This window comes from Camelus dromedarius, chromosome 32, assembly GCF_036321535.1.
Source record: "Camelus dromedarius isolate mCamDro1 chromosome 32, mCamDro1.pat, whole genome shotgun sequence".
NCBI lineage: Eukaryota > Metazoa > Chordata > Mammalia > Artiodactyla > Camelidae > Camelus > Camelus dromedarius.
Window position 1 is genome coordinate 21689215 of NC_087467.1, and position 24853 is coordinate 21714067.

Below are 24853 nucleotides of genomic sequence, written 5' to 3' on the forward strand. Positions count from 1 at the left end.
TACATAAACTGCCTAAAATTCATGAAAATTTGTCTTCTCTCTTATTTTTTAATTTGTTCAATCACTTATTTACATCAGTATGGACACATGGATATTTATACCTTGGATTGTAACCCAACCCTCTTTTACTTACTCTGTTGCTCAGAGTAGTCTGACTTTGCCAGTGGGGACCTCTTTCAGTTGATACCTGGTATCCCTTTGACATATTCCCATTGTTGAGTTTATATATTTATGTATATTTTTTGAGCACTTTCTTACTCTGGCAGTACAAGAGTCTCCAGACTCACATATATTTTCTGCCTTAGAATCAGCCATTTCTCTAAGGAACTCAGGTTCCTTTCACTGGAGTAAGGTACTCGTAACCAAGACCTTGGTGTTAGGTGTGCTCCTTGTTACTGACGTCTGTTGCTTCTGGGCTTTGAGCTGACAGGAAGGAAATATATGTATGTATACTAATTCTGTATATACATATCTATAAATACTTCTGTATGTAACCATCTGCACCAAGCAAGACATGAGTTCATACTGATGTCTCAAACAGTGATCCATTCCCACATTGCAGCCTCCTCCTGACTTGCCCGTCTGTAACCTCCTACTCCAACGGTGAGAACTGGCGCCCACCATCCACTGTTCATTTACCCAGGTGTCTGTTTCCAGAATGCACGTATGCTGATTTCAGAATTGTTAATGTGTACCACTAGGGAGCTTTTTTCTTGAAATAAAATTCACATAACATAATTCACCATTTTAACCACTTTAAAATGTACAATTCACTGGTTTTAAGTATATTCACAGTGTTTTGCAACCATCATCACTGTATAATTCCAGAATATTTTCATCATCCAAAAAGAAACCTTGTTCCCATTGAGCAGCCAGTCCCTGTTTGCCTCTCCCCCAGCACCTGGCAGCCACTATGGGGGCTTTTAAAAAAGTGGTATTTATGTTACCTCCAGGTACACTGATTTAGTAGCTCTAAAGTTGAAGCTAGAATATGTATCTTTAAAAAAAAGGATTCTGCTTTGCTTTTGATAAGGAAGTTTGAATTACCAAGTGGCATGAGCCTAAAAGAACAGCATATTTCAAGTAAATTGAAATGTTGTAGAAGCAATAGTGTCAATCAAGGAGCACCTCATCAAAGCTAAAAGCAAGGCCAACACGGGTGATTTTTAATTTAAAAGTCAACTTAGGGTTAAAGTTGGGGAAAGAAATCATTTTATAAACTGTCAGTTTGTCACATCTGTGTTTATATTTCAGTTCGGTTTTAATCTGTGTAGTCTGTTTCATCTATTACCAAGTTTGGTGTCAGTAACTTTGTTCTGCCTGTTTTCTCTTGGGGGTTTTGTTCTATTTTGTGATTTTATTTTAAATTTCTGCTTAGCCTAATCATAGAAAGCTACCTTCTTCCTCTCCCCACTCCCTTGGTAAAAATGCACTCTTAAAGGAGGAGTACGAATTGCCAAGTAGCTCTGGAGCTGTGGTAAAGCCAGGTATATCTGATAACTGAGTTGGGAGACTTGCTGACACACTAAGTTTGCTCTCTTGGTTTGTAGGTGGAAGCTAAAGACAAGTACTTAGTGTTTTGTGATCCCCTATGCAGAACTTTTAAGACAAACTTACAGTTCGAAGATAGAGTGACTAGAGCAAACAGAATAAAATCACATTTAAAGCATTGATTCTGAGGGTCCAGTGCTTACTAAATGCTGAAAGACTATGAAGTGATCTCAAAATACAGACTTTCCCTAATTCTTTTTTTTTTCATTTTTCAGTTTTATTAGGTAGAATTGTTACAATTTGATTCACATACAATATATTGCTTGTAAATACATACGTACAATATACTACACATTCTTTTAGTTAACATATATGTACTGATTATTGTTTCTAATGACAGTTTAGAGCTTTAGCTTTTTAAACTTAACATGGTTACCAAAGGAATAAAGCCAACCACAAAATAAGAATCAACAGGAGACTTTTCCTAATTCTAAGAGGAACATTTCTGGAGATTTTCACCATAGCATACAGCTTCACAAATTTATCTATTTCTATTCTCCAAAGTTCTCTAGCTATATAGTCAACTAGAGGTATTTTTTCCTCTCATTCCCATCTTGCAAATAGTCTACCAGAGTCTTCTCTCCTTTGTTTCCCTTAACCCTCTCTCCTTTTGCCACATTGGGTAGTTATTCCCAAAAGGCATGGTCCCAAGGCTTATTTCCTTCTTGAGTAGCTCTCCAAGGTTTCTTCTTAACACAGTGTGGCCTCTCCTAGTGCGCAGTTTTGTACTCTCTACTAAGAAGATAAAATTTTCTCCAAATTGTTAGCCTTAGGATAAGTAGTAATTCATAAACAACAACAAAAATTAGCATATTAATGTTTCCTGAAGAGTCAATTTAGTTACTGTACTAAGAAGTCTGACCTGCAAGCAAGACCTGGCATCCTTGCAGTACCTTAGCTTTTAAGAAGGATGCTTACCTGTGTATGTCACCATTCTTGTCTTGAGTTAGTTGTGTTCCTTGAGTTTGCTGTTCTTGCTATTAAATTATAATTTAGCATTAGTTTAGTGGCATTTAGTGACATCATTAAATTTGTTATACTTATTTGGTTAAACTTTATATTGTAGGGTGGTGATGTACATTTTTATCAACAGTAGTATTTGGCACATTTCCAGTGCCTGGACTTCTTGGGCATACATGCATTGCCCCCCACCCCCAAATGAATTGTATATTGTGTCTCAAAAATGAGTTGGTCAGGCTCCATTTGCTAAAGCAAGTGCATGTATAATCCATGAGAATTTGCTTGTAGAATGATTTTTTTCCTCTAGTGGAAAGAAGGATATGGTAAGGTAAATAGACAGTGGGGTCTTTTTCACCACCTTACACAAGTGAAGAGATTTGAGATACAGTAGTTTTCTTCCAGTTGTGATTACCTCCTCCCCCAGTGTCAAAAGTAGTTTCTGGAGATCCCAATAAAGGAGGCTTTGAAAAATCAGTTTAGAAAATACCGTTTAAAGTTGTATTTAATTGTAAAGAACTGGTAAAACTTAAAACATTTTCTACTTAATAATATGAAAGAAAAAGAAATACAAACACTGGTTTACAAGCTTCTATTGAGACTGTTTCAAACTTAAAACCCTACAGAAGACAGTAACTAAGAAAATTTTTCTGTCTAGAGTGGAAGAGAAAATAAACTTCCAGAGAAGCCAGTGTTAAAGGTTGTAATTAATAGGCCGTGGCATGAAACTAATAGTTGTTCTGTATACTTCCCAGAAAAAAAGGAAACATAAATCTAAAAGAAAACTATGGCGTATTTATGGCGTATCTGTCAGTAGAGTGACAGACTAAATGTGAGACCAGTGTTTGCTCTTGAGGATCCTTTTCATTGTCAGTGAAAGTATTCTCCCAAAGAGTTACTGTCCTGTGAAGATAGGAAGTGACAGTAAAATGTTTTGTTTTGTTTTTAATAAGACTCTTAGGCTGCCTAATGTGGTTATTTTCAAATGAGTTGATACCCCACATACCCACACACATGTACGTTGTGCTTAACGTGGTAGGGAAATCCCGTATTAATAAAGTGGCTGTGCTACTTTGCATTTCTTCCTAACCCTTGGCAGTGTATCAGAGTTCCAGTTCCTCTACATCACCAATACTTGATCTTCCTTACTTGTTCTGATTTTAGCTGTTCTTGTGGGTGTATAGTAGCATCTCATTATTATTTTCCTGATGACTAACAACTAACTTTTTCTGTGCTTATTTGCCACTTACTATATATTCTTTGATGAACTATCTGTTGAAGTCTTTTGTTCCTTTTAAAGTTGGATTATCTTCTTATTGATTTGTGGGAGTTATTTATATATTCTGGGTATAAGTCATTTATAAAGATATAATTTGCAAGTATTTTCTCCCTGTGTGGCTTGCTTTGCGTTTTCTTAACAATGTCATTTAAAGAGCAAAAGTGCTTTGTGAAGTTCAATTTATCCATATTTTTCCTTTTATAGTTTCTGCTTTTCATAGCTTATTTAAGAAGTCTTTGTTTAACCCAAGGTCATACAGTTGTTCTAACACTATTTGTATCTTTATAATGTACTATATCTTTATGATGAAATCAGGTAACGTATGTAAGTCCATGAATTTGGTTTTATTCTCAAAGTTATTTGGACTTTTTTAGGTCCTTACCATTTTTATATCCATTCTAGAGACAGTTAGTCAGTTTCTATTAAAAAAAGAAGCATCCTGAGATTTTGACAAGGACTGCATTACCTTAGAGATCAGTCTGGGGGAGAACTGACATTTTACTGAGACTTCTGATCCATATGAACATAGTATATCTCTTTATTTTGGTCTTTAATTTCTTTCAGCAGTGTTTTTTATTTGTCAGTATGTAGTCTTACACATATTTTGTTATATTTATTCCTAAGAATTTAGTATTTTTGATGCTATTATAAGTTGTGTTTTTAATTTCAATGTCAAACTTTTTGTTGTTAGTATATAGAAATATTAATTTTCATATATTGACCATGTATCCTTTGTCCTTCCTGTGCTTGCTTATAAGTTCTAGTAACCTCTTTGTAGATACTTTGCCTTTGTTTCCATAGGCAATCATTTCATCCTGAAATAAGACCAGTTTACTTCTTCCTTTCCAAGCTATATACCTTTTATTTCTTTTTCTTGCTTTATTTTACTACTTAGGGCTACCAGTAAGTATAATTTTGAATACAAGTGGTGATATCATCTCAAAAGATGCAGAAAAAGCATTTGACAAAATTCAACATCCTTTCATGATAAAAAAACTCTTTAACAACTTAGGTATAGAAGGAATATACTGAAACATAATAAAGGCTATATGTAACAAGCCCACAGCTAACATCATACTCAACAGTGAAAAGCTTTTAGCTTTTCCTCTAAGGTCAGGAACAAGACAAGGATGCCCACTCTCACCACTTCTGTTCAACATAGTACTAGAAGTCCTAACCAGAGAATTTAGGCAAAAGAAATAAAAGACATCCAAATCAAAAAGAAAGAAGTTAAATTGTCTCTGCAGATGGCATGATCTTATATATAAAAAGCCCTAAAGATTCTACAAAAACTGTTGAGCTAATAATTTCAGTAGAGTTTCCAGATACAAAATCATCATTCAAAAAGCAATTGCATTTATCTACACTAACAGTGAACTCTCTGAAAAAGAACTTTTTAAAATCCCGTTTATAATAGCATGACAGAGAATAATATACTTAGAAATACTTTAACCAAGTAGGTAAAAGATCTGTACACTGAAACATGTAAATGACTTTGATGAAAGAAGTTAGACATGAATAAATGGAAAGATACCCTGTGTTCGATAGGGAAGAGTTATTATTAAAATGACAGTACTACCGAAAGTGCTCTACAGATTCAGTGCAGTCTTTATCAAAATTACAGTGGTGTTTTTCACAGCAGTAGAAAAAACAATTCTAAAATTCATGTAGAACCAGAAAAGACTCTGAATAGCCAAAGCAATCTTGAGAAAGAATAACAAAGCTGGAGGCATCACACTGTCAGATTTCAAACTGTACTGCAAAGCTATAGTAATCAAAACAGTAGGGTACTAGCATAAAAAGAGACACACAGACCAATAGAACAGAATAAAAAGCCCAGAAACAAACCCACACATACAGTCAACTAATCTTTGACAAGAATGCCAAGAACTCAAAATGGGAAAAAGATATTTTTTCAGTAAGTGGTGTTGGGAAAAGTGGATATCCACGTGCAAAAGAATGAAATTGGCCTCATATATGTCATATACAAAAATTAACTTGAAATAGATTAATAAATGCAAGGCCTGAAACCATAAAATTCCTACAAAAAAAATACAAGGAAAAAGCTCCTTGGCATTAGTCTTAACAGTGGTTTCACGGACATGACACCAAAAGCACAGACAACAAGAGCAAAAGTAAGTGGGACTATATCAGATAAAAAATATTCTGCCCAACGAAGGAAACAAAATGAAAAGGCAGCCTATGAAATGGGAGAAAAATATTTGCGAACCATACATCTGAGAAGCGGGTAATATCAAAATATGTAAGGAAACTCATACAGTTCAAGCAAAACCAAAACAAAACAACAGCAACAACAAAGAAACGGTTAAAAAATGGGCAAAGGACCTGAACAGGCGTTGTTTTGAAAGAGGACATACATATATGTAAAGGTACATATAGCATCACTAATCATAAGGGAAACACAAATCAAACCACTAGGAGATAACACCACATACCTCTTAGGATGGCTGTTACCAAAAAGACAGGAGATAGTAAGCGTTGGTGAGGGTGTGACAAAAAGGGTCCCTTGCACACTGTTGGTAAGAATGTAAATTGGTGCAGCCACTTTGGAAAACAGGATGGAGATTCCTCAAAAAATTAGAAGTAGTACTGCTGTCTGATCCAGCAATCCTACTTTCAGGTATATGTTCAGAGGGAATGAAAGTAGTATTCTCTGTATGAACATTACCCCATGTTCATTGCAGCATTATTCACAGTAGCCAAAGTATAGAATCAACCTGTTGATGGATAAATGGATAAAGAAAATGTTGACCCTTGAACTGGGTGGGGGTTATGGACACCAGTCCTCTGTGCAATCAAAAATCTGTGTATAACTTTGCAGTTGGCTCTCTCTATCTGCAGTTCTACATTCTCTGATTCAACCAACCCTGGATAGTGTAGTATGTATTTATTGGAAAAAAAAAACCCACGTATAAATGGACCTTCACAGTTCAAACCTGTGTGTGTTACTCAAGGGTCAACTGTGTATATTTACAGTGGCATTTATTCAGCCATTAAAAACATGTATCCTGCTGTTTGCCACAACAGGGTTGAACCTGGAAGACATGCTATATAAGTGAAATAAACCGACAGATAAATACGCTATGATCTTACTTAGCTGTGGAATCTAAAAATGTTGAAATCACAGAGCCAGGGAGTAGGGTGGTGGTTGCCAGAGGCTGGGGAGTGGGTGAAATGGAGATGATGGTCAAAGGACGTAAACTTTCACTTGTAAGATGAATAAGTTCTGGGGATCTAATGTACAGTCAATAATGCTGTATTGTATCCTTGAAATTTGCTGAGAGTAGATTTTAAGTGTTCTCACTGCACATGCACAGAAAATGCTAACTATGTAAAGAGATGCATATGTTAATTAGCTTGATTGTGCTAATCATTTCACATAAATCATCTCATTGTACACCTTAAATATATACAATTTTCATTTGTCAATTATACATTAGTAAAGCTGTGGGTGAAAAGTGACAAGAGCAGACATCCTTGCCTCATTGTTGATCTTAGGAGAAAAAGAAAATACTCAAATTCTGTTTGCTGAGTTTCGTCCATTAATGGGAATATTAAATTTTATCAAAAAGCTTTTCCTGTGGTGTTGAAATGGTTATTTATTTATTTATTGCTTTTAGTCTTTTAATACTGTGAATTATATAGATTGATTTTCAGACATTAAGCTGACCTTGAATTCCTGGTATAAATCCCACTTGGTCATTATGTAACATCTTTTTTACGTTGGTGGATTTGGTTTGCTAATACTTTGTTGAGGATTTTTTGTTATATGATTATGAGGTATATTGGTCTATAATTTTTTTGTAAAAGACTATTCTGGTTTGGTATCAGGGTGTTGATGGTGTCATAAAATAGGTTCCTTTCTCTTTTCTTTTTCAGGAGAGTTTGTGTAGAAATTGGCGTTATTTCTTACTTACGTGTTATATAGAATTCACCATTGATGCCTTCTGGGCCTGGAGTTTTCTCTGTTTTTAAATGTGAAATCAATTTCTTTAGTGAGTTTCAAGTTGTTGAGATTCTGTTTTGTCTATTTCATTTAATTTGTTGAATTTATTTGTATAAAGTTTATAATATTTCTTTATTATCCTTTATGTATTTATGGAATCTGTAGTGATGTTCCCTCTTTCATTGTTGGTTTTGGTTATGTAGGGCTCCTCTATTTTATTTCTAAAAGATCTGGCTGAGAGATGTATATGTTTTATTGATTTTTTTTTTAAAGAACCACTTTTCATTTTCATTGATTTTTCTTTTTTTTAATTTGGATATATTCATACTATATTTCTATAATTGGTTCTGGTTTAACTTCTTTATTGTGTGAGAACAAACTCTGTATGATTTTAATTATTTTAACTTTATTAACATTTGTTTATGATCCGTGATGTGGCCTATCTTGCTGAATATTCTATGTGCCCTTGAAAAGAATGAGTATTCTGTTTGTTGTGTAGATTTTTCTATAAATGTCAATTAGATCCAGTCAATCTGAATCACTGGCATTTTTTTTAGTTCGTTTATAACCTTGTTGGTTTCTGTCTTACTGAGAGAGTAATTGAAGCTTCCAAGTCTTACCAGTTTGTTTATTTCTCCTGTCAGTTCTGTCTGGTTTTGCTTCCTGTACTTGAAGCTATGCTGCTAGTTGCATACACATTTAGTGAACTGATCCTTTTATCAGTGTATGGTGTGTTCCTCTTGGCTTTGAGATCTCTTTTGTCTGATGTTAATATAGTCCCTCCAGCTCTCCTCTGATTATGCTTGCATGGCATATCTTTTTCCATTCTTTTACTTTTAACCTACTCATACCATTATATTTGAAGTGAATTTCTTATTAGTAGTAGCATATAGTTTTGTCATTTTTTTTTTGACAGTCTCTAGCTTTTAATTGGTGTGTTTAAAGTATTTGCATTTTATATAATTATTGCTGTTTGCATTAGTTCTATCATTTTATTGCTGTTTTGTTTCTTCTGTTTTTTATTCCTCAGTATTTCTTTTCCTGCCTTCTGTTGGGTTATTTATACATTTTTAAATATTCAGGTTTAATTTACCTAATGTGATTTTGATTATCTCTTTGTGTATTGATTGTTCCAGTGATTACAGTATATATCATGGGCCCAGAACCTAATTATATACTAAATGCTTCCTTGACTGAAGTTATAGTTTTAAAATCCAATTGCGATTTCTGTTGTTAGTGCTGAAATTTTCCAAATAAACTCATTGAAAAATAATACAAGCTTTTTAAAACATACAGCCCATTAATATAAATTTATTGTCATGTATAATTTTCTGACGAAATACAACACGTCTTCATTCACCGATAACTTTTTTGCTTAATCTACAGAAGATAATGCTTTATCTTCATAGTCTCACCTAGGTTAATGCCTGTTGATAGTATGCAGCTCAGTTTTGCTTTTGAGTCTGAACTTTTGTGTTTATATATGACTTGTAACTCTAACTCTGTAAGCTAGCTCTGAGGACAGTGCTAAGTTTAAGTGATTCTGTTTATATGGTAATAGCCGAATCCGTTAAGTGGCTGTCAGGGAAACTTTGCCTTTTGTGTGTAGTGTCAAAAATTTCCCTTTGTTTCCTTGTTTCCTTATCTATAAATGGAAGATTTGAATTATTTAAAGTCTGGCAGCTTTTTTTTGTTGAAATATACTCTAATTTGGCTATATCCAGGTTAATTTAACCTACTAGTTTTTTTTATATTTTATCAATTAATTCAGTTTAGTTAAGGGATTTTGGTTTTGTTTCTGTTGAAACCAAACTAATTTTAAAGCACCAGTAGAACAATTTGAAGAGCATAGATTTTACTGGTTTTTTGTTCAAGATACCTGAGTTTTAATAATTCATATAGATACTAGAATGTAGCTTACTTAAGTCTGTAATACCCATTTATAGGAAATTTATAGCATGAAATAGTTAAAATTAGGCTTGCCAGTTACTCTGCTTGTGATTGTGGCTCATGTCACAGTCCCATTGGCCAACATCCTCAGTTTAGCCCAGTGCTGTGCTGTAGAGCGTTCTGGGGTAATAGAAATATGTGTCTGCACTGTATCATTTGGTAGCAACTTTAATTTAACTTTCAGCAACCACATGTGGCTAATAGGTCATCAGACAGCAACACAGGTATAGTCTCATGGCTTCCCCTTTCTTATGTAAAAGTCCCTTTTGGGAATTTTTTCTGGATCTCTCAAGCAAAACCTTCCAAGAAGTTCTTTGGCCTATTAAATCAGCTTGCAGAGCAGGAGACAGAAGGCTGAATAAGTTGGAAAGAAAATGATACATGAAGTGGTAACTATAGTACAGTATGATAAGGATTAAATCAACAGATAGGCCAGTAGAGTGACTGGATACCTGGGGATAGATGTCTGGGAGTTCGGTGAATGAAAATAAACCACTCTGGGGATTTTAAGTAGTAAGGACTTAATTAATTTAATTTAAAATAGAATTAGATGTTATAAAATTACTGATCAAACCTATCAAGTTACTGGTTGGGTCTTCAGAAATAATTTCCAGACCAGTGCAGAACTACTGCAGAATCTGTTAGGAGCTCCTGGCATTGAAACCATGCTGGAATGGCAAACACTTTGCTTACTTGGACTGCTGCTCGTTATCCAGGAAACTGATGTTAGATATTAGTCTGGAGAAGATGGGAAGAAATATGGAAGTTCTCTTTTCTTCTTTTCAGTGGCAAACTGAATGGACTTGAACAAGGAAGCTTTAATTAGAAGCTCAAATTGTTAAATGAAAATTTATTTTAGGCTTGATTAGCCTCTCTGAGAAAATTAATTATTTTATAGAGACATAGAGGAAATTACACTAATTGTGGTGCATAAACTTTAAGTAGGTTTTATTGCATATGTATACAAATAACCCTTCTATATCCATTCTTTACAGATCCAGGATGAGAAGACTGATAAAGGTGGAAGCTAGCTGAACAGCTGTAAGATGCCCAAATCTGGGTTCACAAAACCAGTTCAAAGTGAAAATTCTGACAGTGACAGCAATATGGTAGAAAAACCGTATGGAAGAAAGGTACATGAGTATGCTAAAGATCTGTTTACTCTTTGGAAATTATGAAAAAGACTCCTGATTAGTATTTGTGGTAATTACTCACAAAATAAAAAGCAGTATGGATGCCAGATCAATTCAGACTGTTTATCTAAGCCCCTTAGAGGTAAATTGGATTCCTAGGGATGAGATTGTTTTCCTTTCCCTAAGATAACATGATTATTAATATCGCACAATTACTTGAGAAGTAATCATTGAGCCAGGGGGCAGTGGGGGGGTGGGGGATCCAAGTCCTTAGTCATTTCTTCTCTGACCCCTGGTGGTGAAACACATATACAGTAGCTATTCAGTTTTCCATATCTGTAACTTCGGATAAATTTACACGAACACTTTCAACTTCAGTGTATCTCTCTATTAATAGACAGTAGAGCTTTATAGAATTGTTGTGACAGTGAAATGACTTAAGTATTGTACTTAATGCAATGCTTGATACATAGTAAGTGCCCAATAAATGTTAACTATTTTGTTGTTTTATCATTAGTCATTGCTAGTGACCCGTGATTCTCTCCTTTTACATCTATCTTTCTTCATTCCTACTCAATTTAGTACCTCAGAACCTTTATTTAGACTTTTGCAACTGTCTCCTAACTAGTCTCACTATCCCTAGTCTCTCCTTATCTAGTTAGTTTTATACATTACCTTTGAATTTTTCTTTTTGTTTTGTTTTCTTCCTTTTAAGTCCTTTTCCTCCCCTAAGCTATTTTCTTGTTGAAGGACATCTGAAATGTTTCCAGTTTGGGAAATATGAATAAAGCTGCTATGAACATCTGTGTACAAATCTTTTTTTTTTAATAGCTTTATGGAGGTATAATTTATTTACCATAAAATTCACCACCCATTTAAATTTGCAATTCAGTGATTTTTAGTAAGTTTATAGAATTGCATAGCCATCATCATAATCCAGTTTAGACCATTTCCATCATTGCTAAAAGATCCTTTTGCCCATTTGCTGTGTTTTCCCGTTGCCACCCCAAACCCCAGACAACCCCAAATCTGCTTTCATAATCAGGAAACATAAGTTTTCAACTTTGTTCTTTTCAAAAATCCTTTTGGCTATTCAGGGTCTTTTGCATTTCCATATAAATTTTAGAATTAGCTTGTCAGTTTTCACAAAAAAACTTGCCGGAATTTTTATAGAGATTGTATTGAATCTGTAAATTAAATCTGTAGATCACTTTGAATAGTATTGGCATCTTAACAATATGTTTTCCAATCCATCACCACAGAATCTCTCTCCATTTATTTAGATTTCCAGTTTTCTTGAGCAATGCTTTATAGTTGTCAGTGTACAAATCTTGTGCTTCTGTTGTTAAATTATTAGTATTTTATTCTTTTGGATGCTGTTGTGGATAATTTCTTTTTGGCTTTTTCATTGCTAGTATATAGAAACAAATATTTTTGTATCATGGTTGTTTATCCTTAGACCTTGCTGAACTCATTTATTGGTTCAAAAAGTTTGAGGATTCCTTAGGATTTTCTACATGTGGAATTATGTCTTCTGGTTGTGAAGATAATTGAACTTTTTTTCCAGTATAAATACTTTCATTTTTTTTTTCTTGCTTGATTGCACTGGCAGTCTCTGCTTTTGATTACAATGTTTAATCCACTCACGTTTAATGTAATTATGGCTAAGGTTGGTTTTTATCTCCCATTTTACTCTGTTCTTAGGTATCTCATGTCTTTTTTCTCTCCCATCTTTGCTGCCTTTATTTAAAAAATATTTTTCAGTATACTGTTTAAATTTTTCTGATTTTTTTAAACTATGTTTCTTGAATGATAATCTTAAAATGTTGATCTAGGGATTATAATGTGCATGCTAATTACCCAGGTTAATGTTGACTTAATTCCAGTAAAATATAGCAATCTTGCTCCAGTATAGCTACATTTCATTCCTGTCCTTTGTGTTACCTATGTAATATAGATTACATCTACATTTGTTATTCACCCCAAAACAGAATGTTATAATTACTGTTTTATACAGTCTTCCTAAGGAATAAGAGAAGAAAAGAGAAATATATATTTATACAGTGTTTTGTTTTTACCTATAAATTTATCAATTTTGGCACTCTTAATTTCTTCCTGTGAATTCAGAGTACTCTTGTGTCATTTCCTTACAGTCTATAAGAATTTTTCTTATTATTTACTATAAGACAGATCTTCAGCTGTGATTTCTCTTAGTCTTCATTGATTTAGGAATATCTTGATTTTGCCATTTTTAAAAAACAGCTTTATTGAGATATAATTCACATACCATACAATTTACTCATTTAAAATGAATAATCCAGTAGTTTTTAGTGTATGTTTACAGAGTTGTGCAGTCATCACCTCTTTCAATTTTAGAACATTTTCACCTGAAAAAGAAACCCTATGTACTCACTCCCCATTCTGTCCCCAAATCCCACAGCCCTAGACACCACTAAATCTCTTTCTGTCTCTATAGATACAGAATTCTTATTTGACTTTTCCCTTTTAGTGGATTGTCATCCCACTTCTTTCTCGCTTTAACTGTTTCTATGAGAATTCAGCTGTTAATTGTGATGATTTTTTTCGTTACTCTTCTCTTTTGCCTTTAAACAATTTGACTGTAATGTGTTCAGGATCCCTTTGTGTTTATCCTGCCTATGGTTTGTTGAGTTTCTTGTAGATCATTTGTTTTCATGAAATTTGAGGTGTTTAATTTACTGATTCTGTTTTTTTTGTTGTTTTTTTGCCATCTCATACCTGCTGTTGAACATACCTGATGCATTTTCAGTCACTCTGCTTTTCAGATCTTCTCTGTGTAATTTTTCTTTATTGATAGTCTCTATTTGATTAGTCATTATTGTCATACTTTAATTCTTTAAATATTATTTTCTTTCTTTCCTTTCTTTCTAATAGCTGCTCTCTTGACCCACTCAGAGAAGTTTCTGTTAAATACTTTTTTCCCTTGCTTTTCTGTCTTAATTTTTATTGAAAATTGGACAGTTTAGGTCAAACTATAGCAGCTCTGGATTTTCATTATTTCCCCCCTTAGAATTGTAATTGTTGCTAGTTTGTTTGTTTTTAGTAAAATGTCAGGCATTTTTCTGCAGATATTTGTCATTTTGTCATGACCACTGGTGTCCATTTTAGGGGGAGTTGTCTGTTTGCTTTTAGCCTTGCTTTCTAGGGGTTGCCCTGGGTCTGCATAGGTCAGTTAGCAGCCATCAGTTGGTCCAAGGTTGTGCACAAACACCATGAGCTGGTAAGACTTCCACCTTCCACTGACATACTTGCATGTGTGTTGGGGAGTGTGTTCAGTGTTCAGGCATTTTTCAAATCTGCCCTAATATTTACTTTCTTTTGGGCTTACCCAGGTCTTCCCTTCTGTGTGCGGCCTCCTAGTCAACTAAGGATGGTGTAGAGAGCTTGGACCTCACAGGTCTTCCCTGCACGTGCACACAGCGTCCCAGTGAGTGAGGGGTGGGTGCCGAGCTTAGTGTGAACACAACCTTAAGCTGGTAGAACTGTGGTTTTTTCCCCTCCATCCCTTTCCTACCCTCTTTGCTATTTTTAGCAACAGTGTAGCTGGGTGGTAGGTTTTTGGCCTCCTTTACCAGTTCATGTCGACTCTCTGGCAGCAAAGAAAGATGCTGGTTTTCATTGCCAGCCCCACCCTGGTACCACTTCATGCAAATTAAGCGTTGGTGAGGGAATGAGAACCACCCCAGGCAAGAATTCCAAATTCACTCACTGTTCTTACCTGTAGTTCACCAGCTTTTCTTGAAGAAAATGCTTCTCAGTTTGTTGTTTGCTTTTGTTCAATTTCTAGAGCCTTGAAATGGTTGTTTTTGACAGCTTTGTTCAGGTTTATGATTGTTTTCTTGGGGAGATAAGTAGCCAATATCTTTACTCCACCATAGGCAGAAGTTCTCCCCAGATGTATTTTAATATGCCAAATCTTAAGGAGAGTGATTCCGTTGACCTATTCACCTTATCCAGCAAACCTTATATGGGATGCCTGTTGTGTTATGTGCGTCTCCTGTGGCCCTTGGAATAAAACAATGAATGATCAAGTCCTAGCCTAAATCTTTTTTTGAGGACATGTAACTGATTACTCTACCAGTGTGTCTGGAATGTTTTGCTCTCAGGACCCTTTGATACTCTTCAACGTAACTGAGGAGCCCAAAGGGTTTTTTTATATGTGGACATGTCTGCTGATATTTACAATCCCAGACATTAAAACAAAAAATTTAAATGTTCACTAATTGCTTTAAAAAACAATAAAACTATTACACGTTAACACAAGTAATGTATTTCTTTGAAAAGCAACTATATATATATATATATATATACACCAACACAAAAAAAAATAAGTTAGAAGAGGGTTGTTGTTTTGAAGATATCTTCTATGTGTAGCTTAACAGAAGGTAGCCAGATTCTCATCTACTTCTGCAGTCCATATGTTCTGATACCACGTGTCATGTGATCGCTAGAAAACTCAAATGTACATTCTTTAGAGAATGGGAAAGATACACTAACATCTTAATATTATTGGGAGCAGATTTCTGACCTTGCAGATCCCCTGAAATGTTCTCAGGAACCATACTTTGTGGATGTCTGTGCTGTCGTCAGAAGCACACTAATGAAAGTATTCGAGTGAAAAGGAGAGAAGCAGTCAGTTCTAGGGTGTTCAGGGGTAGGAAAGGTGCTTAATCTGGATTCTCAAGGATAAATAAGTACGTGACCAGCAGAAAAATGGGGTTAAAGGGGCAGTCTAAACGGGGGCTGTGAAAAAGACAGGAGTGTGTTAAACTAGTGCATAAAGTTAGGACGGTTCATTATGGCCTTGTGTGCCTTGCTGAAGATCTTGAATTTTATCCTCAAGCCATTGAGCAGAAGGGAAGGGCCATGGTGGAGTCCAGAGACAGTGTTATTTAAAACCCTAAGGAAAAGGGAGTGTGGGCCGTGGCTGTGGGGATGCAAAGAAACTGGCAGATCTAAAAGACACTGAATTAATTAACCTTACTTGGGTCTGTAGAAAAAGTAGTCTGGGTCTACTCAGAGGTTGATTGGACTATTCCGAGAGGGCATTCAGAAAAAGGAACAGATTGTTTCGAGAAGAATGTTTGGTTTGTACTTGTTGAATTAAGTTGCCTTTGGAACATTCAAGTAGAAGTGTCAGTAGGCAGTTAGATATGAGTCTAGAGCTTGAAACAGCTAGACTAGAAGTAAATCCATGAGGATTTGTGGGAGAATGAGCCATAGGTGTGGAGGTGTCACCCAGAGGGAGTAGGACAAGAGTGGAGAAGAGTGTACCCTAAGGAACTCAAAGGTTTCAGGTGGAGTCGGGAGGGGAGGAGCAAGGAGAACAGAGAGAGAAGCCGGAGAAGTTACCCAGAGAAGTCAGAGTGGGTGTCTGTTGCCAGACGCCCCAGAAGCTAATAGGGAAGACGGGGCCATTGGATTTTATCCAGTGAGACTCCTTACAGTGACCTTGATAAAGGTCAGTTCAGTAGAGTTGTTAGAATACAATGTTGTTAGATTTGAGGAAAGAATTAAAATGTTTATTTCTAAATGTTTAAATGTAGTGAAGGTTGCATTTGTGAAATTACATCTGAGCTACTTGATGTCAGTTTTTTGGATTTGAATTTACAAGGCTAAGGTTGTTGAAGCTTTTATTCTTCCTAGGTACTTTGTATATTTTTGAAAATTGTCACTAAATATACAGTAGTCCTGAGCATTGCCATCATAAAAATGTGATTTCTTTAAAGTGTACAGGCAAGCAAAAAGCAAACTTTTTACTACTGTATTTCTATTAAAAACATTGCTTAGGAAAGTTAAGAATACTTATTAATCATTAGATATATAAAATAAACACGAAGAATAAATGCAAACTATTAAATTCCTCATTTATTAACATTTGGCCTATGTAAAAGGATATATTCAACTGTTCTCAGTCTCAATCATTCAGTAATTTTTCAAGACTACGTTTGTTTGGGTAAGAGTCAGAAGCTCTTCCAAGGCAACATGCGTGGTGCTTCCTGACATGCTTTGGGGTTTCCGAGCAGCTTACCATCAGAAGCTGTTGTTAGAAATAATTTTCTTCAGTTTTAAATAGATTTTTTGACTGCCTGTTTGCACCTTAAAGAGGACCATAATTTCCATTCCAAATTTCCTGCTTATAGACCATGTTATTACTGCTTCTTATGACAAAATATGGTTAGAAGGGACAGTAGGAGAGAAGGTAGCATGACTATTACTCATTTATTTGCAAAGCATATTTTTAGGATTGTCTTTTCTTAGTGAGTGAGTGGCCTTGAAGCCAGCCTCTAGCTTCTGCTGAGTTTTTTCTTCCATAAAATTTTTAGAAATGAATATATAGTTCTGTTAAGTAAATAGAGACCTTATTTACAGTTTAATGTGATACAGACATTGCTGTTATGAGATTTTAAATTAATAAGTTAAGCTGAACCAAAATTTAATTTCTTAAATGCATTTAAATAGACCATAGTTTTAAATAATAATTACATGCTATAGCAATATACTTTTTATATAAAGTGCTTTCATTACCTCATTAAATACTATAGTGGTCAGCGTTCATCAAAAATGTCTGCTCAAAATTCTTCAAATATTTGTCTTTTAACTGCTAATCTGTGGGGGTTTTACCTATTGGTTTTAGTTTGAAATTCTTTCCACTGAAGTTTTTAGCTATGAATTAGTATTCATAATTTGTGAAACAAAATCTTATAAAACCTCTTCTGATAATGTAAAATCTGGGTTAAACTCATAAACTATGAGAGTGGATCTTACTTATCTTTCTAAATAGCTTTGTCCTGTCCTTTTCATCATCAGTATAGTTCAGACCTTCATTAGCTTTTCTCCACATGATAATCAAGAAATTTTCTTTTATTATTTAAGTAATACGATACATGTTCATTGTAGAAAAATTAGAAAACATATGTAAGAATAATGAAAAAAGAAATTGCCTTACCAAAAACCACGAAGGCTCTTTTACCCTACCCTACTTGCACGCTAATTAGTTTCATGGATTCTGGCAGAAGACATGAGACTCCTGAGTCAGATAAAGGAAAGTTTTGTCATAGCAACAGCAGTAACCGTACATCAGCATTTGTGCCTGGTCTATGAGCTCTGTTTCTCACAGAGGGTCCCAAAGAGGGCCAAGTGACAACTACATATACAGCAGATTGTGTTACAGGAAAGGAACCCCAAATCTTTTATAATGGGCGATAAGTCTACCTGACCTTTGCCCTAATGGGAGAAATTATTTATTATAAAAAACAAAACAGATCTGATCTCCCTCTGCTCCAGAGGGAGACACTATCTGTGTCTTCCAAGGCTGTTCTCTATACAGATACCCTTGAAAAGACAGTCCAGAATAAAAGGATTTAGAGCATTTGCTTGCAGGACATGTGGAAATGCAGGGGAGCCATGAAGCGTTGTCCCCCAACACTGGTAACGCCGTTGCCGCAGACAGCCAGCAACGTTTGTTTTATATCCCTCTAGAGTTGTATGTGTTTTTTAAAATTTTCTTTTTTTCTAGGTAATTTTTTACCTCTTCATTTTTCTATCTTGCTGAGTTGATAAAGGCCACTAGCACATCATTTGATACCAGCAGTGATAGGAGGTCATTCTTGTCTTGCCATTGAAAGAAAAACATTAATATAAGTGAAAAAGACAGAGTACTTCAAAATTAAAAAGTGTGACTCTGTTAGGCATATTATGTCATCGATATGAAAGAAGAATGTGCCAGTGATTCCTGAATTGTCAGAGTATTTGTACCATTTGATAATACAGAAATTTCCAGACAACCACAAGTAACTATTTCCTTTGAAAGTTACTTTCTCTGGATCTGAAAATAATTTTTAAAGTGGCAAAAATCTCAACAAAAACACTTTGTTCAAGTAACACTTTCAAGGATAATTTTATTTTAGAGAACAGAGTAAGTTGGTAGCGGGTATGGATGCTCACACTGATCACCATATTCGATATTGCACAGGAGAGCATGATGAATATATTCTTGTGAACATTTTTCACTTAATATACTCTCAAGTTGATTTCTTTTATGGCCCAGAACAGTATCTTTATGTATGCAGGTGCAAGGCAGAAGGGACATCTTTATGTTTTTATTAGATTCTTTCGTTAATAACAAAGACTCATATTTCTAAGGCAAATCTCTAGAACCTTGCTGGTTAACCTTTTTATTAATCATGCCTTTTTATTTCTGATGCTTCGACATCTGGGGCCTTGCTGACCCTGGGGAGACTGCCCTTCCCAGGACTAGTCAGTTCTCAGAGACAGTGAACAACTCAGTTGGTACTACACCTTTCATATGCAAACGGACCTGTCTGGAGTCCATCTTATCCAGCTCTCACACTCTGGGCCACTGTCCCACTGCTCTAATAATCGTCTCAGAGCCAGTTACCAGACAACTGGAAAAACAACACCTAACCCCAGAGCCTGCTGAAATTATTCAAACTAGCCAATCCTAAACCTGCTTACTCTGCCTTGCCTTTTCCTTCCTGTGAAAACCACAGTGTAAGCTTTTGTTCATATTTCCTTCTTCTCCCTCTGCCTCCTGACCCTGCATGGTGCTTCCCCGTGTGGCATTGCCTCCTCTTCTTTGGAACTCTTGAATGACAGACTGTCTTCAGTGGCAGTGGTCTCTGATCTGTTGGCCTCACCATTCCAGAATAATAAAATCTACATTTTACAACAACCTTATAAGCAAAGGCATGCCAGTTAAGCTCCATTTTTATTAGCAAAACTGAAAAAACAAAGATTTTCATTTATAACTAGGAAATAAATTATATGAGGCTTTTATTCTTCAGTAATCTGTACCAGTTAAGATACATGGCAATCACGTTCTCTTCCTAATTTGCTAATAGATTTATCAAGAATGAATGTAGATCGATTCAGTTGTTATTGTCAACCTATTAAGATCATCATACGATTTTTCCTTAGTCCTTTGATACAATGAATTGTTGTAAGAGATTTTCTGATAATGAACTATTTTTATATTCTTTGGGTGAACCCTGCTTGGTTATGATGTATTATCTTTCTAAGACACTAAATTTGATTGAAGTTTATTTTTGCACTTACTTCATAAGGAATTTACGTGTACTCTTCTTTGGTGTTTGTTTTATTTTGCACTTGTAAAATGGATTGAGTAGCTTCTAATCTTATTTTTATGTTTTAGTATTGTTTATATGAAATGGGAAATATCTGTTCCCTGAATTTTTTATTAAAAATCTCTTGTAAAATCTTCTGGAATAGGTACCTTTTTAAACATAGTATCTATGGCTATTGCGTTTATTGTCTTCTGTGATCACTGATCTGTTCGGTTTTCTATTTTTTCATGACCAGTGTTTAGTAATGCATGTTTTCCAAGAAAATAATCCATTTTCCAGGCCTTAAGTTATTAATGGTCTAAAAATGAATACAGTATTCTTTAGTAACTTTAAAAAAATTTTGGCTATTTTTTTTAATATCCCTCTGGAATTGTATTTAAGTCTCAATCCCAGTCTTTTTTTTTTCTTGTTTTTTTCCTCTTCTCTCACATCTTCGTGATGAGACTCACTAAAAGTTGAATTCCATTGCTCGTTTTGAATCACCTTTTGGTTGATAAATTCTACTTAAAAAAAAATTCAGTATTTTTAATGCTCCTCCCCACTCTTCCTTCCTTTTATTTACTTTCTGTCCTCGATCAAAAGCTTAGTATCTTCTGCAGTCTGAGTCTACTTCTAGTTTGCTTTTGAAAAGTCTCTATAATTATGGTATCTGTCATTTATTATCACAGTTTTTAAACTCAACAGCTAAGGTTCTGTTGCTTAGTTCTTAGTATCTAGCATGTTTTTCCAAAGGGTTATCATAGCTCGATTAAATATGCTGTACCAATTTGGGTGCTGGATTCTAAGAGTGAGTTAGTAATTACTGTAGACCGTGAGGGTAGGATACGTTGTCTACATGAGTGGGCACGTGGTGTTAATAAAATGCAATCTGCTTATTGATTAAATCCAGAATTGCTTTTTCAGATTTAAATATTTGTTCACTGGTGATGTCTGTCTTATACTTAGACATAGATTTCTGGTATATTAAAGATACATTGTTTTATTGTTATTTTAAAATTATTAAGTAAAAGGGAATATGAAACAAGTTAGAAAAAAATGTTATAGTTGTTGAAAGTAGGTCTTGAGGACATTGAGGACAATGACGGTTTGTAATAAAATACCCTTTCTGCTTTTGTGTACATTTGAAAATTTCCTTCATGAAGTATTTTTCATACCGTATGGCTTGGCTAATATTGTTATAACTTTATTCATATTTGATTTTTTAATAGAGTAAAGACAAGATTGCATCCTATAGCAAAACTCCAAAAATTGATCGAAGTGATGTGGGCAAGGAGATGAAAGAGAAATCGTCCATGAAGCGTAAACTTCCTTTTACCATCAGCCCATCAAGAAATGAAGATCGAGATTCAGACACAGGTAGGGTAATTTGTTGTTTTCTGGTAAATTTTCAGTCATTCTTTTACTGAGATTTTCGTTATCATTCCTCTTGTACCCCATTTTATAGAATAACATTTGTATTTCAGGTTTATCATTTTGGGGTGGAAATTCATATATTCCTCACCCAAACATGATTTCTAATTGTAGATGAAAACAATTTGCTTTTTTTTCTTATTCTCATTGTTTATTAAAAACCTCTTACCATTTTCAGAACTAAATTTTTTGGGAAGCATTTCAATGATGAAAGTTTTACTCAGTGATATGGAGCATAGAATATGGTAGATTTGAGAAAAAGTTGTTGAGTTTTTGTGGCCAGATTATTGAAACCACCAAATAAAAAAGTTTAGCCACTTTAGATTCAGAAATGAGTCAGAAATACGTCCCTTCCAAAAACAAAAAAAATAATGAGGCTGCCTAAGCTCAATTTATAGTCCTTTTTTTCTCAAAACTCTTATACGTCAGGGATACTTGATATCAGTCAATCCCAGTTATGCATAATAGATCAGAACCTTATTACTACCGCTATCTAATAAATTACTAGACTGTATTTTAGCCCTGAACTACTCATTTCTGGAAACTAATATGAACTTGAATGTTTGTTATATATTTATCAAAATTATTTTATTCCCTGAATGAAATATTATTAATGAACTGTTTTTAAGAATGTTTTAGCGACACTCACAGAAAGTCAGTGTTACAGTCTAAGTTTATGTACAAAGATCATATCCCCCTTTTATCTTTCTAGCCATCTTAATGATCAGTATGGAAATAATCTTGACTCCAGAATTTGTGAAAATACTCTCAAGTCTTTTGAAATCCCCTGTGTTGACATAGCTTTAGAAATGCTTTATTTTAGTGTACACTTTTATTAGGTAGGTTTCCTTTTGTGTGTTTGGCTCTCTCTTAGCTTGAACTAGAAATTGTTCTTAAACACTCATGACATTTTTAAACCTTGAAAATTGCTTATTTGTAGTGATTAAGAAACTATGTGCTTTGTTCATTTTATGTTACACAGACTTCTTCTAACGGTTCAGAATCTTGTTTTTTTTGAAGCCTTACTCTCCTTGTCCCTAAGCATTGTTCTCCAGCTGTCACTAGGTCACTTGGCTGAGAAGAAGGTGCTTATGTGCCTTTAGCTTTGCAAGATTTAACTTTTCTCATGCTTTCTCCTTGGAAGTCCTTTTGTTCGTCATTTCTAAAGCAGTTATATTAACCAGGTTTTGTTTCCCAATGACAATGATATTCCTACTAGTAGTTTGAAGAAGGGACTTAGAAAAATTCAAAGAATATTTTTAGAAATAGGTAAGGTTTTAAAATAATGTACTTCTCATTGGAAGTTTTATTATTGGATCAGGTGGATTATTTGTCTTTTATTTTGCATGAAATAATGGAGAAAGGTTTAGTGACATGTGAACTTTAGGCAGTGAATAAACAAATCTAATTTATATTTTATTAATGGGATTATATGCTTTTCCCCCCGCTACAGTTTTTCCACTATTTGAATTTAATGGGATTTTTTTGCAGCTCTGTCTCTTTAAGACTGTTTCATAAAACAAGCTCTTATTTTTCTTTTGGAACGGTTACATGCTAACCTTAAATGAGACTTTGATGGACTTGAGCATATGTTTATATTTTTGGTAGTCTGAATTTATAACTTTTAGTAAATCACAGATGAAGGCTTTATTTTTGCACACGCACACATCCACACACACATACAAAGCATTAAGAATTTCACCAGGCCCAAAGCAAAATGTTTTATTTATAGTCAAGCTGTCTTATTTTCATAATTAAAAGAATAAAATAGAATCCAGAGTACTATTAAGTGATACTTTTCATATGAAAGATAATTATAGCTTTGGACCTCATATTTAACATTGGTTTTCATATGGAATGTATTATATTTTAAACAGTGAGCTAAAACTATAAAGAATAAACTTATAGAAGGGAGAAATATTTACAACATATATGGCAACCCTTATTTTTATTAGTGGTTAAAGTTCTTTTAACGTGAAGAGAAAAACATAAAAATGGGAGAATGAACAAAAGATAAAGGCAAGTAGTTCAGAGTAACCAAAGTATAGTTACCAAAGAAATATATGAAAAAAGTATATTAATAGTAGTCAAAGAAATACAGTTTATAATGATTAACACAATTGTCATTGGCCTAACTTAAAAACTGGTCCCTGGTTTGAAATAAGAACTTGCTTTTAGTTGGTCTGAATTACAGGAATACCTTGTTGGAGGTAAATATAACAACATATATTAAAAACTAAAAGTTTATTAACATTTGACTTATTCTTTTGGCATTTATTTTATACAGACAATTACTGATGAGAGTAAAAATCATCTTCAAGTATGTTTATCTCAGTTTTCTTTATAATAACAAAAAAAAGGAACATAGTTCAAGTAGTATAGAATTTGTTAAATTATAGTAAATTCAATGAAGAAATGATTTTTTACCCTTAAAAATAACACTGTGGAAGAATATGCAGTATGACATGGAAAGATGTTTGTAGTATACAAAGTGAAAAAGTAGGTTATGAAATGCTATGTGCTATTTGATGTTAAGTCGTATTCTTTACCTAAATGCATATTCACACAAGGTGTATATAAACACACATACAGAAAGATAAGATTATTTAAATACAAAGACTGTTTCCTTGTAGAACTAAGCCTAAACCTAATGGGCTTATTATGGCTTCTGGACAAAAAATGTAAACATTGGAAACCCTGACTTAGTGAAGAATACAAGAACAAAGAGGGAGGAATAAGGAAAAAATACTAATAGTGCTACCCAGCTTGACATCTCTTGTAGCAAGGGATTAACTGATAGTGTTTAAAACTGAAATAACATGGTTTTTTAAAAATTATTACTTAAAATTTTTTATCTTTCCTTATTTAAAATGCTTTTATCTGTATGTTTATATATATGTGTGTGTATATATTTTAGTATGTGATGTCTCTTATAGAGAAGCATTTCCTCTAGTTTTTTTTCATGTTGGATTAAACTAAAATTAATCTTACACATTTTTATTTAAAGATAGCACATATATATGATATTTTCTTATTGTTACTTAAATTGATTTCTCTTTCCCTCTGCTAGTTCATCTGTCATATATATACATATACATATACATATATATATAGAGAGAGAGAGGCTTTGAATGATGCTCACGAGATGTTTACATTTTATTTCCAGGATTTGGGAATGATTTGTTACTTTCTTCTTTGTATTCTTTTATATGCCTTGAATTTTTAAAGTAATAAGCATACATTATTTTTATAAAACACAGTCATTTCTTTTTTAAAATGACATTTATATTGTCCAAGGAGGGCTCAGTGGTCCTCAGAATCAGCAGTGCCATCAACTGGACGAGTCACTCCTAGTCTTCATTTTGAGATACCCCAGTGTATCTTCAACTTCCTAAATTCTTAATTTAATATTTTTTAATTTTTTGAAAGGTAAGACTTTCTAGAAAAGTAATTACTTGAC

The 24853-nt window shown here is 34.1% G+C and overlaps 1 protein-coding gene across 4 annotated transcripts in view; it reads left to right on the forward strand.

The window, feature by feature from the left end:
• The window catches only part of ANKRD12 (ankyrin repeat domain 12), a 106820-nt gene that overhangs the window by 17257 nt on the left and 64710 nt on the right, over positions 1-24853 (forward strand). For all 4 annotated transcript variants that reach the window (XM_031439183.2, XM_031439178.2, XM_031439179.2 and 1 more), the window contains exons 2-3: positions 10700-10837; positions 21192-21339. In XM_031439183.2, the coding sequence (XP_031295043.2) occupies positions 10751-10837; positions 21192-21339 (235 nt within the window). In that variant the 5' untranslated portion in view covers positions 10700-10750. The remainder of the gene's footprint in view (positions 1-10699; positions 10838-21191; positions 21340-24853) is intronic.